This window comes from Diadema antillarum, unplaced genomic scaffold (genome assembly GCF_040938485.1).
Source record: "Diadema antillarum isolate AM-2024a unplaced genomic scaffold, OU_Dant_1.0 seq00000175_RagTag, whole genome shotgun sequence".
Lineage (NCBI taxonomy): Eukaryota > Metazoa > Echinodermata > Echinoidea > Diadematoida > Diadematidae > Diadema > Diadema antillarum.
In genome coordinates, this window is record NW_027271243.1 from 1 (window position 1) to 18421 (window position 18421).

The 18421-nt window shown below is 39.1% G+C and overlaps 1 protein-coding gene across 1 annotated transcript; it reads left to right on the forward strand.

Moving 5' to 3' along the window:
- Positions 1 to 1575: 1575 nt before the first annotated feature.
- LOC139728366 (prenylated Rab acceptor protein 1-like) lies at positions 1576 to 13926 on the forward strand. Its single transcript, XM_071639310.1, has 6 exons — positions 1576 to 1772; positions 5786 to 5995; positions 7203 to 7300; positions 7859 to 7960; positions 10504 to 10588; positions 12206 to 13926. The coding sequence occupies exons 1-6, from the start codon at positions 1648 to 1650 to the stop codon at positions 12222 to 12224; spliced, it is 639 nt and encodes a 212-aa protein (XP_071495411.1). The 5' UTR covers positions 1576 to 1647; the 3' UTR covers positions 12225 to 13926.
- The last annotated feature ends 4495 nt before the right edge of the window (positions 13927 to 18421 follow it).

An 18421-nucleotide genomic window follows, 5' to 3' on the forward strand; every position in this document is an offset into this window, starting at 1 on the left:
TTAAAAGAAATTTTAGAAAAATGTCTTTTTTCTTGATCACCCTTTCATGTCGATTTCAAAAGCAGTTTACTAACCTTTGAATTACCATTTTGGTAGTTTTTTTCTTTTTTTCTTTTTGTTTTCTTTTTGTTTTCTTTTTTTTTAACAGCGGATGGGGGGGGGGGGGGCACGTGCCCCCATGCCCCCCCCCCCCCCCCCCCCCCGTATAGTTACGCCACTGCCTGGTAACATTTTCCTTCGGTGCATAATGTATTTGGATGCACTGCATGCTCGCATGACTAGTCCAGGAAGCTATAGGAAGAATTTGATTTAGGTTTGTATAATTTCAGTCCGGATCCTTCCCTTTCGGGTAACAAAAATCATGAAAGTGCATGGCCATTAGATAGTTTTGAATGGAGTGACTAACTAAATTGGGTTCAGTGGGTATTATTTTACAACATGGTTCATTCGAATTCGCTCAAGAAGAAAAAAAAAAATGAAATCCTAAAATGTTGGTGAAATGAAGGGGGTGGTACTAAAGTGATACATAGTGAAGGGGAAAAAAATCACCATGACTTCAAATTATAAACGACAAGGTTTCGCCGGCCCTGTTGTAATGTATGATAGTATGTCGTTATCATCACTATTGTTATCATTACAGTAACTGCATACTTCTATCATCATCACGATCTACTATCGTTGTTGTCATTTTTATTGAATACTTTATTGCAAAGGAGTATGTATCAAAAGTCAATCTAATACCGGAGTCTTATATGCACCGTTAACCTGTCAATACTATGCAATAGTGATATTTATTATAGTGTTGCGGCTAGAGGGCTATTGATGTATGTGTTTGTGTATTGTTAGAGTAGATTGATCCTATTCGCAAGAATAAGATTATCAAATCAAATAAAAAAATAAGTAGGCCTACCTTGACCTTGATGAGATAATCTCTAAAATCATGCAGCTCTTTTCTAACTAAACTGGGATCGGATGTGAGTGTGACAGTGTAGTTGATGGTGCAGAAAATATGTACATCATAGACGAGTAAACTTATTAGGATTATACATGTCCTCATAAACTGAAAACAAAGCAAAACAAACAAGACAGAAACAACACGTTTTCTTCCAAAGGGTTGTTTTGATAGAATATCTTTGATGCAGCCAGATGCGCGTTTTGTAAAGTAATACAACTATTTGTCATGATTTCGTGGAGGAAAGCGAATACACAAATCATTTCGGTAAGTGTTGATTTTACATATTAATCTGCCTTTGCAAGCAATAAAATCCTCTGAGGCAATGAAAGAAAAGATGAAGCAAAGGGCCTAATGATTTTATAAAGCAATGGGATTGGCAATATAGTCCTTTCAATATTGACGAAAAGTCGTGGGCTGCGCAGTCAAAGGACTGGAGGTCGAACGCCATCTACTGGCAAGTCAAACTAACCACGCAAATTAACTTTACTACCAGGCGTCAAAAGATATTTCGCCAAAACCTCGAAGCCATTTCATGTGCAATGCAATCCGTCTACAAAATAATCAAAACAACCCAGCCTTGACACAAACACGTAGTGAATTTATGAATCATCTGTGAACTTGTTGCGTTGGCAAAAGGAGAACAAGCGGCTCACTCATTTGAAACTTTTACTTCGAATTCGCTGACACTGTAAATGGCCGAGGAAAAACCTCAGCTAGCTGAAGAGGTTAAGGTAGAGCCAGAAGAGACAGAAGAAATGATGAAAGACGTACAGTTAGAAGGAAATATCGACGTCCCGAGCGTGCTGCAAAAGACAGGGTAGGCAGAGTCGGATCGGGTGCTATGAGTACCGTACATGTAATGTATGTGCAACCAATTTAGTGCAGTGCACGGTATCCGCAATGTAAATACTGCACTGGTGTACTGATCCATGAGCTGAAATGCCACGACTCAACAACTGTGTAGGTAACATGTTAGACAGTACAGTGCAGTAACAAACGTTTTGATAGTCAAGACTCGAGTCATGCAGCATGGTAGCGGTAGTCAGTAGGGACCAGCGTACTCATCCAATGTCGGCAATGACTAAAATTCCATTTGTATTGCCTCCGCTAAGGCGTTAAATTGTTTGTTTGTCTGTCTGTCTGTCTGTGTCAACTCAATAAGTGTGTGCAAAATGAGTCGACCGGTCAAAAAGTTGTGAACACTTAACTCTTAACGTGCCATACCATGGTCGCCGAACGGCGACCTCAGTCCTGACGTGCCATGGTCGCCGATCGGCGACTAAGAAGAGCGAGAAAAGCATTGATCATTGAAGTTATTGTGGTAACGTCAATTACGGTATGTTCGCCACTGCGGTAAGGTCGCCAGACATTCACATCGCATGTAACGCGTGCCGCGATCGGAGATCAGGTTGGGCGACGGATTTTCATCACTCTCAAAATACATTCGTAATTCACCTTTTTCCTCCGTAAAAACACAAATAATTGTAATCAAAATATATTTTACCATATGTAACAAGTGATAAAACCATTTTTAATGCGAGGATGTTTTTGATTTAGAAAGGATTTCGGGTGGCAGATTAAGGGAGATTTTCAAACGCGGTGACTGACAATGCCTCCTTCATTGAAGCGTATGTATAACACACACGCTAATAATATGTTGCAGGCTATGAGTGGCAAACTAATTCAGTGCCGATATTAGTTCGCCAGCGCGGACGTGCACAAGAATTACACACAAGTGGCGACCATACGGTAATTGACGCTACCATAATAAATATGTTACACCAAGAAACTGCCAATGATATGTGCTGGTAGCTGATTAGTATAACCATCGTTTCCACTGAAAATATAACCATGTTTACATTGGAAAATTTTGAGTAAATACATGATTTTTCAGCTAGATGTATTTTTTTCGCGTAGGGAATATCCGCAGTGAGCACACCCTCCGCAAGATGTGTATGGACCAAAAGTCTCATTGGTAAACCACGCGTGTGTATGCTATTGAATCAGCGTGTATTGTCTATGCGGTTCCACTCGCATTGTTCCGCTTGGTTGCTGTCCTGCGGAAAGCTGCTTTGATTTTGTCCCTCAAAGAGGGTCAGCTTTCGTTCGTCGGTCAAGTCTTTCATCCTTTTGTTTTGGTAAACGTCACTAATCGTCCCCCACGCTAGCATAGGAATTGCGTGCAGACAAAGGCAAGCCGATTTCAATAGAGTACGCCCCCCCCCCCCCCCCCCCGGTCCGCTTAGACAAAAGACGGATTAGTAGGTTCTTCCTTCTCAAGTGGACAAAAGACACTCTCCCAGATCCAGGGACATTACTTCAGTTGCAAATACAGGATCCGGGACTGAAGAACTCACATTTGGGAATGAATTACTGAGGCAGAAAGAGAAATTGTTCAGACAAAATAAACTGCTAGTATCTTTAGAATCATACAATTCTAGAAGGCAATTTTGATTTTTGTTATCATTTGAAAGAGGAGATGTTGCTCTAAAACTTTCTCACAGAGTCAAGGGAGCGTTCTATTGAAGAAAAACCGCGACTGGCTCTTTTTTTCCATACTACACAAAAATTTGTAATACTTTTTTGATGTATCAATTATTTCTGCAATATTTCAGGTTCAGATAGAAATTATGGCAAACTGACTACATGACATGAAAGAACAAACATTTCTTGATATATGTTGTGTAGAACTCAATTCAAAACTGTCAATAGTTTCAGAGATATGGCGGTTTTAAGTCAAATTTCATTGTCACTCCAGTTTTGAAACGTTCTAGCTTTAGGTAAAAACCTCTGGCACGTTAGGGGTTTTGGGCCTGGCACATTAAGAGTTAATAAGTTGGATTTGGGTGAAAGCAGAGCACTAACTTATATGGAGTAACATTACCAGTGCAATAGAATCTATCACAAATCTGACAAATAGTTAAAGGGTGTGTACACTTCTGGTCGAAGTGAAGATTTAATCGTTGGCTCTAACGTTTTGCGAGATATTCAGAAATCACTCTGAGATGTCAAAGAGCATGCAGTTCTAAGGGGTTTCAAAAGTTTATTCGATGAAATTCAGTTTTGAAATGGCTGAGATATCCAAAAACAAGGTGAAACAAAAAGATCTATGCTAATAAAATTGTGGCATGTTGCCTTTTATTATTAGCACTTTTTTGGATATCTCAGCCATTTGAAAACCAATTTTCATCAAATAAACATGGAATCCTTCTTAAAACTACATGCTCTTTCATATTTCATAAGAGGCTTTTCATTATCTCACTTAGGAATGTTCAAAACCGGAATCCCTACCGTGGTACCTCAACCAGTACTGTACAGTCCCTTTAATGTCTGTTAGACAAAAGGCTGAGAATGACACAATGAACAGATTATTAAATTCTGGGATTGATCCGGGAATTTTAATGCCAATGGATTTTATGAAGGATTTTCAATATTTTGAATGATAGGGTCTATGGTCTTTGGAGGTCAAGCTGCGCATTTTTTAGGTTTGCATACGTGCATTGCCATTAAAGTGCGTGCTCTACATGTAGTTTTTGCTAGGGCGAGGTGCTCCACGCAGCTGGAAGTTGACGTATTGAAATTTAAAAAGGCTTCAAATACTACTAGAGATCTTCTGTAGGCTATGCCTACTGAATCCTAATTGGGAAATCGGGCAATTTTCAGCATACGTATATGGGTGGAAGTCACTGATAGTAATGTATAATGGATGGAAGAACAAGATAATTCTTTCAAGTCCAGGTTGGACAAGCACTGGTCCTCCGTACACCAATCTCTTCCTCAAAGAATGTATAGCCCATCGCCCACACGCACGTACACAAAGTTTTAGGTAGGATCATGTACAACCTGATGGAACGACCGGAGGTCTTGACAGGACTGCACCTAATACTACTTCCGTATACCGATGATGATGATGAAGATTGGTGGTGGATGTGAGCTGCTTGACGGAGGTCTGCGCTCGTACTCAGAGTGCTTCTCTAGTTTTTACTATGCTCGCTTTCTGGAGACAGATTTTGATTTTCCATGGAGGCTGGGATGTCTACATATTAAACAAGCCATGTGTTGGGATTTACTTTATTCAGTGATTCATGTCTGTGCGTCACCATAGTTGCGATGCCGATGATGTGGTTATGCTGGGAATAGGATTGTATGTAGTTTGCTTGTACACCTTAAAATGATGGTTTACAATAACAGTAGTAACATAAATTTACCTTAAAAATTGTCTAGATCCTGTGTTTAGATTATAGTGTACTGGTTGTGGGCTTAACTTTATTGACAGCTTTGTAAGTTTAGGCACCTTAAGTTTTGTACTTTTTACTACATGTTTGTACTTTGAGTTGAAGTTATACAAAACTTATTAATTGCCCCTCTGCTTCGCAATATTCGGCTTGTGGTAGCTGGTTAATGGTAACAAACACTTTAGTCTAATCATGTTTTGTGCTGGCTGTGCGATTTACATTGCAGTTGGAGGTCTACTTAGCACATGGCCATGGCCATGAAAATTGTTATTGTTCTTTATTTGTGTACTTTAATTGTTCATCATTTCTGTTGACAACAGACTAAAAGAGGTACAGTGTACATACAGTTGTACCTCTCAATCCAAAAGTGTTTGATATGTGAAGATAATCTGACTTGATTATGAAGTTCGATTGTTTCAATTCACGAAACACTGTATCTATCTTTATACAGTAGCACCGAGAATTATCTTCAGAGTGTATGTAGCAAATCAGTGTTTTAGGGATTTTGCTAGAACTTATAAAAACCGGCAGTGTTTGAGTGCCATAAGAGTGGAGACCTACAACAATGATTTACATGTCTCTTAACGTGTTGCAGGGTTGCAGCCATGAGCCTGTCTGGTACCTCGCTGCGTGAGTGGTTTTCGGCGCGGAGGCAGAACATCCAGCCCTGGGGCCAGTTCCTCAGCATGGCTCGCTTCACCAAGCCAAATTCAGTGGCAACAGCAGGGTCAAGAGTCGTCAAGAACATTGAGCATTTCCAGAGCAACTACGTGTTTGTATTCCTGATACTGGCCATATACTGCATGTGAGTATGACAGACAGGCTTTAGAGTTTAATTCTCACAAATTATTTTACTAGGACTAAGGAGGAGGTTCCAAACTTAATATATGAGTGAAATTAGGATGAAATTAAGTAAGAATTGTGTACGACTATTAAGATTCAGAGAGTCACCTTTGAAAATATTGTGCAGGCTTGTACATACATCTCAGTGACACAACAGTAATATTACCTGCATATCATTATGCTGTGCTTCATACACAGACATAGTTTAGTGAAATATATTTTTATTTAACTATGTGTAAATTGGTTTTTTTTTTTTGCTTTTGAGATCTTTTTGTAGAAAGTAAGATGTAAGTGGTAAAATATGCATTATTTTCATTATCAAAATGGCTACAGAGCACATACATTGTATAATATGCAATTGTGTTGATGTTGTTTTGATCTGTATTCAGTGTCAAAACCAATGATACCCGTGGGATACCATATTTTTTTTTTCTTTACTGCAACTGATTGTCAAATTATCCTACATTGCAGTAAGCACCAACTTAGTAAGTGTTTTAGTAGTACTAGCCATGATAAAAGTCTTGGTCAAGACAACTCAATGCAACAATTTCATTAAGTTGAACATTTTTTCTTATATTTTTGCGACACCTGTGCATGCCTCTGAATTTATTGTTGATATTGTGTTTCAATATCTTGGGATAGCGTTTGTTCGGAGTACCAGCATGTCTTGTGCGGAATCCAATCAAAGATTGAGAATTGGTGACATTCTTTAAAGAACTTCCCCTTGCAAGAATAATTACATCTTTCTATACCAGTTGAGGCGTGGAGATTTTGAACTGAGCAGGATGTTAGTGCTGCAGTTGATGATCATGTCAATAGCTACATGCAGTGGCAAATCCAGGGGGAGCGCACTGGGTGCCCCCCCCCCCCATATTTTTTTTTTTTATACAAAAGAAATAAAAAGGAAAATGGAGTTTGCATGCACCCCTCCCCCTTTAATTTTGCAAAGGCACCCCCTCTTTCGTACAGAATTCCTGGATCCACCCCTGACATGTATGATGATAATGATAATGAAAATTGATGATGATGATAATTTAAATAATTATATAGTATGAATTGTTAAAGAGATAGGGTGGCTTTAAATGGATAATGGTGCAACCAGAAAGGAATTTTTTGTGGTCTTCATTTAATTCTTATTCTCATCAATTTGGATGTTACACTGCCCATAGACTGACCTCACCTATGCTCCTGATAGCCCTGGGTGGACTCTTCGGTGCCTGCTACTACATCAGCGTCAAGAACCAGAACAGGAAACTCAAGATTGGCAGTAAGTAACACAAAAGAGTTGAGATAAGAGTTTTGGTAATTGTTCAAATTGCAGCGAGACCTGAGAACAGAATGATCCCTGAGCGTTAGGAAAACTTGCCCAGTAATTGAGTGCGAGTGTGATGAGACCAAGATTTAAAAAAAAAAGAATCACAAAGATTTTGTGTTGATGGCCAAATCATATGTGGTTCACTATGCAGGAGTTGACTTTGAAGAAGATCAAATCTTTCCTAGTTGGTGCCTCACAAAGTTAAAATTGCCTCTTGCAAAATACAAAAAAAATAAAATGAGCTAGTTTCAGTCAAAACAAATATATTATTCAGCGTAGTGTGTTTCTGTAATTTTTCTAATTTCAAATGGATTTTACATAGTTTAAGGTGACTACATTAGGTAAATTGTTGTATATGTGTCTGTTGACAACTCTCTGATTTTATTACACCTGCCCTAGGGGGGCCCAAGGCTTTCCGTTTGGACCATAAAATGTAATCCTTCAGTAGTACAGAGGCTGCAGTGACTGCCCCAGCATTGTGAACTGTACGCCCCTGTCTTGTTCTTGCAGGCTATGAGCTGACGTTGGCCCAGCAGTACGGAGCAGTGGCTCTCCTCTCCTTTCCCCTGTTCTTTCTGGTGGGAGGCGGCTCGGCAATCTTCTGGGTTATAGGTGGGTCCCAGGGAGAACTGGTTCCATCATGAACATGAGAGAACAGCATTCAGAGCTAAACATACCCCAGACAGGAAAATATTTCTAGAGCATTGGTATTTAGATAAAGAACCATAAAAATCTTCCACCTGATTTAAAGGGGACCTCCGGATTATTTTCAGACTTTTACATTTGAACAACTATGAATTAGTTAAACTGGCTATAGAGTTTCAGAATTTATAGTGATTGGGATAAGGAATGAGAATTGTTTTTAAGATTTATAACAAACTGCAATGAACAAGGATGATGACATGGCAGCCTCACCATAAGAATGCATGAGTTGGGGCTCAAGGAAGCAGAACAAAGGAAGGCATGCATAGATTCTTCACAGGTGAACTTATTGAGAAAGCGGTAATGTAATGGAATTACACTGCTACATTTCTGAAATATGTGAGGCTCTGATGTCATTAACACTGTTCAGTGTAATTTGTTAAAGATTTTCAGTTTATTCAGGGAGGTGTTACAGAGATGGAGTGGCAACTCTTCGTAATTCATGCAAACACACGTTTGGGTTCAAGGCGTTACAATGGGATGTCTAGCATTCCACTATGCTTTTAAGTCATGCTCGGCACTGCTCTAGTTGCAAGACGAAGTTCGGAGACGAAGAACGCATTTCACCTTTTGTTGAATTACAAGCTTTATTTCACCGTAAAATTTTAAGTGGAATACTCGAATCCATTTAGAATAGCTTAGGAAAGAATTCAATATTATAAACATGTATTTCTAGTTTCTTCATAATGCGCAAATCGAAATGAAATGAAAATCGGGCCCTCTTAAAAAACCTAATATTTTTCTATAATGCGCACATTTCCGCATGTTAGTTTTCTATCTTTTAATGTGGGATATTTTGATCTTTCAAATAAAGTACTCCGCTAAAGCGTGTTCCAGCATGCTTTTAAACTATTTGCTGTTAAAATTGTCAATTTTACACTGCATTTTGATTTGCTGCTCCAATTCAAGGTACACAAATTCATGGTTGCCATCACATTGAAAGAGAGAGCGAATTGCAGTAGGGGCAAGTATTTCTAGATGTGAGAGCGCTAGTCCCGATTATAAATGCTCTCTTTTGTCAAAGCACGTGGGTAACACCTGTAGTCGAACGCATCTTCTCGGCGGTGCCGCGCATGACTTCAAAGGAGAGCAGTAGTTGTCTCTCCTTCTCTAGCACCTCCCTGGTTTATTGGTTTCTCTGGTCATTCCCACAGGGATGTCATAATGATCTACGAATGATTAGGAGGATGAAGTAAATCTATGCATATTGATGATTACTGTGGTATCCAGAAACGTGAGCCAGTCAGTGAAAAAGGCACTGTAGTTTACATCCCTAAAGGCAAGCAAAGCACAATAAGGGTTAACAAAGAGGGTTAACCTTGTGTTTACCACCACAGAGCAATTGTGAAGCTAACAAGAAATTATGGATCAGGCCTTAAAATGCCTTTCAACTATGGGCATATCCTCCTGTGTAGGTGTATCAAGGTCCCCCCCCCCTTTTTTTTTACAATAAAACCGTGGACCAAGGTCTGTACAGCCTCTGTGCTCATCATCATTTTTTCCCCTAATGTGTAGTCAGAGGGTGGCATATAACAGAGAAGAGAATATTAGTATTAGATTTTGTAGTCTGGTAACTACAATATATATACTTCAGTACCGTCGTGTAGTTATATGTTCCTTTATTTTTCACACACACATAGTTGAGCTCAAATGCAGACACCCACACATATGTGTACATCACAAATAAACTTTACAGGTGTCTCCTTTGAGTGCTTGAAGGTGATTGGTGAGAAAACAGCAATACAATTACATGTACTGTTATCATGGACAAACCATTGTTAAAAAAAAAAAAACAACAACACAAAACTGACAAGTAACTTCTTTTTTTTGCCACTCCTTGAGGTCACTTTTGCTGCCTGCTTGATCACGCATGACTGCATACCAGTAATATTGTCCCTATGACCTTTAAGGATTATTTCAATCATGAAGAAAGAAAAGATTGCACCCCATTAGGCTTGCTCTGTGGCAGTTTCATTTGAATACCGGTACGTCCTTCATCCATGGAAAAGTCCTTCATCTATGGTACAGTGTATCAACCATACCGTTTCAGAATACACATGTAAGTGTGTTCACTGTGGTAATATGTCAGCATAACCTGGGGTTCTACCAGAGACGTTGCAAGGAATACTGCTGTAATTATAGACCATGGCACCTGTACTCTTCGGAATAATTTTTCTGGGTAAGTTAAGAAAAAAAAAGAGGAAACTATGTATTCTGTTCAGTTCATTCAAGGAAAGCTTTGAAATATCTAACTATTGAAGATTTTGCTGTAGGACCTGACAAGCATTTCCCATAGACATCTGCCCGAGTATACTCGGGACTAGTCTTCAACGGGTTAACTTGTTTGGAATGCCGTGACATTTACGGCACATGTGGGAGTCTCTTTATGGTGATATGATAAAGTTGGTTGAGTCTTTTCTTTTATATCTCGTTCTCTTCTTGATCCTATACAGGTGCCTCATTCTTCTTCATCATGCTCCACGCTGTGTTCTACAACCCTTCTAGCCCTCAGATAGATGAGATACAGATGGAAGAAGTGTAAGAGAGAAGAGCCATGTTTAGAAACAGTGCAGAGCGTGTTGCATATGGACCCTTTCCTAAAGTTAGGAAAGCCTTTATAGTTCATTCATTGACAAGTATGACGCAAGGCCTGTAGATGTAGTATTGAAAAGACTGTCTTCATATGGAATGCTTATTAAAGTCATGGACATCTGACATTTCAGTATATGCTTCATACTGGTGAAGATGCAATGTAGTCTACAGTATGCCATAGGTTCCCTGTTAAGTGCTGCAATTTATGTAAGCTGGTTAGCTGGTTAGCTGGTTAGTGCTTTGTTTGTGGGTAAATCATTATTGTGTGCAGGTAGTACCTGTCATCAGTAAGAATCAGTCATTGAACCAACATGAAAGACATCTTAAAATATGTCAGATATTGTGACATATTAATGTCAGTGTGCTCTGCCATGCCACATGGCTTGGACTGGAAATCTGTAGAGAGCTGGTTGGTTTCAACTTGCAAGAAAATACCTGAAGATAGTACCGTAGCATGTTGTATGTTTCAGCTGTGCGTGGCGTATTGTGGCTGAGAAACTATTAATGTCGCTGTCGGGTTATTTGGCCTTCTGTACGGTTATATCCCATCCTCTAAAAACCCAAGTCATTCCACAACTTTGTTAAGTTTTTTTTTTTTTTTTTTTTTTTTTTTTTTTGGGGGGGGGGGGGGGAAAGTAAGCCCCCCCCCCCCCCCCCCCCCAACAATTTGGCATAGCCAAAAGAGCGCGGCCTGTTAAAGAGTTAAATGATTAATTGTGAGATGGCGGTGTCATGCATTCATCCATTGCTGTCATCAGAATCAAAAAGTCAAGATGATATAGTTGTGCCATTTTCTGCTCTCGTAAATATGTAGGTATAATGCATGACTTCTGTAATTTGCTAATAGACCACTCTGGTAATGCACTCAGATTCTCTGCATGCTTTTGTCGCAAGATTTGCCCATAACAACCTCAAAGCTTGTCGAAGGTGTGCGCTTACCAGCTAGTAGCAACGACTACTGTAAAAGTGGATATTTTCGCTCAACTAATTTTTCGTGCTTGGCCTAGTAAGAAGAGTTTCGCATGTTTTTCATTCCACGGAATCAAGACACCAACTATGGGAACATATGGCAAGCTATTTTTGGCGCTGGTTTCTTGTAGCTCGAAATCCGTGAAAATTTTCACTTTTACAGTAAATGATATTTCAAATTTTCTTATTTTTTTTATTTTTGTATATTTTTGGTGGAATTTTAATTTTTTTTTTCTCCATGCATCAGTGTCTATTTAATCCGCAGAAATTAGCAGCTCTTCATTACATGTAGTTGTCTAGTGACTCATACCCAGCTCATTTTCCTGTATTCACCAAGTTGGTTTAGATTAAAGCCATGGTTTAGATTTATCAAGTGAAATAGACATACCTTTCATATTGTGTATCAATGTGCCATTATTGTTGGATGTCTGTTGGTGAAAACAATCAGGCAAGTGCATTTTACGCATAAGAAATTTGCATAAACCATGGACAAGATCAGAACCACCTTTGTGAATACGGATCATTGTTTTGGTCTCTGTCTCACACATATGGCTTTCTGTCCCTCCTCTGCTTCTTCCTTCCTTTTCATCACAGATCATTTGGCAGTGCATGAAGCCCCTCACCAGAAACGCCACTTTGCTCACCCGGCTTCAATAAAAGAATGGACCCACCCTGCATTGTCAGCTCTAATTCACCTTACAAAAACAGACCGCTCCATTAACCATCAGAGGGGTGTTACACGTAAGAGCACCTTGCTAACACTGTTGAGAGATGCATGCACAATGCCGAGAGAATTGCAACGAAACATGTTTATCTGCTGAATAAATAAATTATCTATTTTTGTATAGCTGACTGTATATTAGCATCTGTAACACAGCTTGTCCTTAATATGTTTGTCATGTCTCCAAGGTTTATGTTAATAACACTATTAGTAGGTCATAGTCTTTATATACAGGTGATATACACTGATTTCCATAGTTATTTTGCTATGTTTATTTAGCAGAAAGTATCAAAATGAGGTATGAAGTGTATGCTTTCTACATCAAGATTATTAGCCCCTACACATTATGAATGTTGGAACAATGTAATGCCAACAAATTTTCTCTTTTCTATGAATAGCCATAAGGTGGTGGTAATAGTTCCCAGTCATTATGATTAGCTGAGAGCTGGATGTGTGTCAATGCTGTTGTTAAGTAAAAGTAGAATTTAGGAGTGTTTATCCACGTATTACTTCTGAAGTTATTACTACCACCAAGTTCTTGGTTTCCATCGAAACAAAGAGGGTAAAATTAGAATAATTGTGTAATAAGTGCATGCCTGCAAAACACATCCCATGTCAAAACTTTGATAGTCTATGGGTGCGTTAGAGCACTCTTGTAAAGCGAACTGAACCATACTGAACCCGTGCCAGAGGAGCACTCGAACGCTCCTAAAGTGTACCATACCAAAGTGAACCGAGCCAAAAGTAGACCACTCTGTGTTGTGCTCCAAAAGGGTACCAAAAGCGTACCAAAAGTTTGCTTATTTTGAATGCATGTAACATGCACATAATGCAAAGAGTTCATTCTCTTTGTTTGGGACATCTGTAAGTACATGTAGTTTAATCGCACCAGGTAAATGACCCTCTTGCTATAAAAAAATGTGTGACCCCCCCTCTAGAAATAACTTATGAGGAACGCTTTCTCAACAGAGCGCTCGCACGCTCCAGATCTGGCACAGTTCAGTTTAGTACGCTTTAGTTCAGTTCGTTTGCTTCACTTTAAAGTGCTCGAATCCATCCAATGTAATTATCTGCTTTACAAAAGCCATTCTAGTGATGCTATGCGGCAACATCTTAATTAGAGTGATGGCAAGAAGTCGGTCAGGTTGGTGGACCTTGAAAACAGAGTAGCCATCCTTGTTGCTGATACTTATTACAATTTACAAAGTGAATAATGCACATCACACAATGTCTGGCTGGATTTTGCACAGCCATGTGAACAACACTTCTGAATGCCGTGCTCTCAAATTGTTGCTTCTGCACTTAAAAACTGGATTCGATATAACCACGTGTGCATAATTCACACCAATACTTATCGTTACGTTGTAATTGACATTCTGTGTTGTTATCGTTGTACGGCCTGTGGGGTCACCCTGGCAGAAGCTGACCCCATGCAGGGGCGGATCCAGGAATTCCCTGAAGAGGGGGCGCCTTTACAAAATTACAGGGGGCGTATGCACCCCACCCCCAATTTTTTTCTTTTTATTTCTTTAGTTTTGACAAAAAAGGGGGGCGTGTCGGATTCGACCCCGCCTGGACCACTGGCATTGGAAAGTTGACTGCACACAAGAAAGGTCCCTCTTTTGATATTGATTAAATAAACGACAGCAGTCTTGATTTGCCCTTTAATGTGGTAACATGATCATAACATGCTACAGTGAAATATCTGGAGTGCAAGAGAATATTAATCAGAGGGGTGAAGGTTGAAATGTGAATTTTCTTCAATAATTTGTCTCCCTCTACAAATGAGTCCCGTGGTTCCTTTTTTTCCCCAACATGTTTGTTAGATTACAGATCAGCAGTTGTGATCCAACCAATTCCATTTTTAGAGGGAGGCAAATTGAAGAAAAGTCACATCTCATAACCTGGGGTTTCACAAACAGAGAACATAAAGCAACAATTAACAGGAAAAGAGGATGTATTTGTTTTTAATATAAGACTTTTCCTTTTTATCAACATCAGTTGTACAAGTTTGTTGTCTTAGTGCAATTTGGAAGGGGGAAGCATTATTGAGATTGCACAATCTAGTGCGAATATTTTTTTTTTTTTTCTTTGAAGTCACAACTGATGAACATCATTTAGTAGTGGTGCAATTCAAATTCCTTGGGTGCATCACCTTTTTGTAATAATGAGCATTTACTTCTCAATACCAGCATATTACTCCTTTTTTTTTTTTAATTTCAGGGGTTGATCAGCATCAAAACTGTCAATTTATTATGTGTTGTTATTTTTGCGTGCGTGTCTGTACAAAATTTTTAACTTCTTCTTTACACCCCATTTATTGTATATACAGAGACTCCAACCCCAAGCACCTTCTGATCTGGAGATTCTCCCGCCTGAAACCCCTAGCAAACGGGAGACTCCAAGTTGATGTGTGCGAAGCGCGAAGTTCCTAGGGTTCTAGATGCTCTCTGGTGCTATCTAAGGCTTATTTTTATGCCTCCGCCACGAAGTGGTGCCGGAGGCATTATGTTTTCGGGTTGTCCGTCCGTCCGTCCGTCCGTCCGTCCTTCCGTCCGTCCGTCCGTCCGTAATGAATTTTGTGGACAAGGTAACTATCAAAACCTGTTGAGGTATCCTAATGAAACTTGGCATGTATGTGTATTAGGGGGTGAAGTTGTGCCTATCAACTTTTGGGTGCACATGCTCAAGGTCAAAGGTCAAAAGGTCAAGGTCAAATACATAAAATTTCACTATTTCCACCATATCTATTGAATGCCTGAATATATTTTCTTGAAACTTAGTGTATACATGTATTACCCAATCAAAATTCTCTGGTGAAAGTTTGGGTCATGAGGTCAAAGGGCAAAGGTCAAAAGGTCAGGGTCAAATATGTAAAATTTCACTATTTCCACCATATCTATTGAATGCCTGAAGATATTTTCTTGAAACTTAGTGTATACATGTATTACCCAATTAAGATTCTCTGGTGAAAGTTTGGGTCATGAGGTCAAAGGTCAAAAGGTCAAGTAAAAATATTAAAACTTCTTTTTTTTCTCCGTACCTTGGAAAATTGTTCAAGGTATCTTCATGGAACATAGTATATACATGTACTGACTGGAAGTGATTATCTAGAGAATGTAGAGTTCATGGGGTCAGAGGTCAGGGGTCAAAGGTCAAGTGCAACACTTCAAAATTTTACTATTTCCCTCATATTTATGCAATGCCAGCAGGGTTATTTTTTTTTTACACTTGGTGTATGCATTTTTTTCTTCTTTTTTTGCCTCAAAGGTCAAAAGGTCAAAGATCAAGTGAAAGTGCTGAACTAACTTTTTCCTCCATATCCTGGAAGTGGCTCAAGTTATCTTGAAACTTAGTACATATTACGCATGTTCTACCTGAAAGTGATTATCTTATGAATTTTAGGGTCAAGGGCCAGATGAAAATGGTAACAATTCACTATTCAATTCAGAAATTGCACTTTTTCTCCACACCTGTACCTTGAAAATCACTCAATGCCTAAATGTATGAATGGGTCAAAGTCAAGTTAAAGTCTTTATAAATCCGTAGATACATGCTCTCCTATTCATCCAATTAAATCTAGGTCAAGGAAGGTGAACATTCCACACATTTGTGACAAACTTGTCATTTCAATATTTTGCCAATATTGTGAAAATGTAATCACACATTGTCCACATGTACTATCTACACCTATTGGGAAAATCATGCATTATGGCGGAGGCATACCAGTCGCCAAAGCGACATTTCTAGTTTCAACATACGATAGCAATAAGTAAGAAATCCTTTCCAACGGGAGACACATAGCCAGAGCGGGAGAAATTAAATCTCAAGCGAGAGAACGGGAGATTTTGCAAATATGGGTTTCGGCGGGAGAGTTGGAGTCTCTGTATATACATGTAGTGTCATTATCTTGTATATTGTTATATTTTTTTCAAAGGTAAAGAAAAAAAGAGAGGTCATTTTATACCTATTTATTTGTGAAAAACTTCCTCCTGTGCAAACTCTTGACAGCAGTAATGTTATGCATACTTTACACGTGAAATGGGATTGTGGCCATGCAATGAAGTAAATTATGTATGATGCTCTACTGGGATTCGATATGATGAGTAATGTTTGCCGCTACAGTGGCTTGCAAAAAAACAAACAAACAAACAAACAAAAAAATGCCAATGCCAAACCAGTGAAGGAAAATTGCCATGTAACCAACTCAGTGACGATGGCCACAAGTTTGAAGGCGTTTCTGAAGATGATGGCGCCCTCACTGATATAAATTAAATCTCACTTTACTTTTGTAGGCCTTCACCTTTATTATGCATCCACATGAGACTAGGGAGAATCAGTGTGGTGACACTTTTTTTTTTTAACCAAGCCAAAACAAAAACAAAAGCAAAAAAGTAAAACATGTGATAGGAAGCTTGATGCCTTTGGAGACGTTCCCTGTAAACTCTTGTGTTTTTTGTTCTTGTGGGCACTGTCATCAAACTGTGAGCTAATCAGTCAAATATGTAAGTGCACGTGTGGTTCAAAGATGTGTGTGTAAAGTGCATATGTGCAATAGTGCTACAATGTAACACTGTACAATGAAATATCAATACAATTTTGTGAGATTGTCAGGTTGAAAGTGAACATAAAGTATTGCATAGGACTATTACATATTCAGGGAACCGTGTAATATATTGACCTTATCTCCCTGGCAAGTACCTTGTTCTATTGGGTTTCTCTCTACATCCGGGTACACATAAACAGAGAATTATAAAGAGTTTGAACCTGCAAAATCACCCTGTTATAAGAGGGTTTTGTTATGTCTGACCTCACTACAACAAGGTTCCACTGCATTGCAACCCGTTCCCAATCAAATTTTGATACATGTACGCCCATAAACTTAGGATAAGACCCACCATTATTCCATGAGTTAACATGCAGGCCATGGTCCTGTCTCATAATGTCTGTGAAGTAGACAACTCTTTCTAGTCAACAAGGCCGTGTCCCCAGCAGTGAAAGCACTAACAACCCCCCCCCCCCCCCCAACCATCCCAATGAGATAAAATCAAAATTAGGAAAACCCATAAAAATCAAAGAAACCAGAGGTGAGGGTTCAAGGAATGTATTTGGTTCTCGACATATTGAAACAAAAGTCAGATTGTGCCAAGGATTGCGAGAGATATGATAATTTGAAACCACATTGTCATAATTATTTAGTGTGAATTTGAGATTGTAGATACATTGTACATGTATTGTGAAGGCTTTAAAGAGGCCCAAAGAAACCGTGTGTAGGGGCCTACCACGTAAACTCAGCCAATGGCAACCTGTTTTGATGTTATGCCAATAACCAATAGGATAGGAACCTGAGAAAGTTAAAGGATAATTTTTGCACACCTCTCCTCTGGTGATATTACATTGTATTTAAAGTGAAGGTAGCATGCCACATGTGAAAACACACAAAAGTTGTTCCTCAATTCTTGAACATTTTACTGCAAACATTAGTTCTTTGGATTACTTGAGACAACATTTAGTCTCATGTACGACATTTCTCTTCTGATTTCGTATTTTTATTTATTCAGTTATTTTGTTATAGTATATGAGTTATTCCCCTTATTTACAGATAAAGTTGGTCTCATTTGTACACCATGTTGCCTGACTTTGTTGGAACTCGCATGTATGTTGTTAGACAGAATTTTGTATAAAGTAATTAATGTACAATAAAATTGTATTCATAGATTATTAAAGTGAGACATTTAATAATAGCTTACATGTACTGTGTCATACACTCCATGGTGGATTTCTTATATGTGCTTATTGTGTGTGCGCGGTGTAATTGTCTAGCCAGTGATTATATCTGTGTCAGAATGTTACGATCGAGGCGTGTGGAAAATAATGGACCCGATTGGCGGTACATGTATATTGAAAATATCGGATGGCATCATACTGCGGTCCGTTTGGACCCAGCCTGGGCGAGGTTGAATGTAGGCCCGTATGATCTGTCCATAGAATCAAGTTCAAATCCTCGCGGTCGATTGATTGTAGCCGTTAGGGAGCTTTAGATTTTCGTGACGCGGACGTTCAAGGGGAGGGGGGGGGGGGGGGGTTGG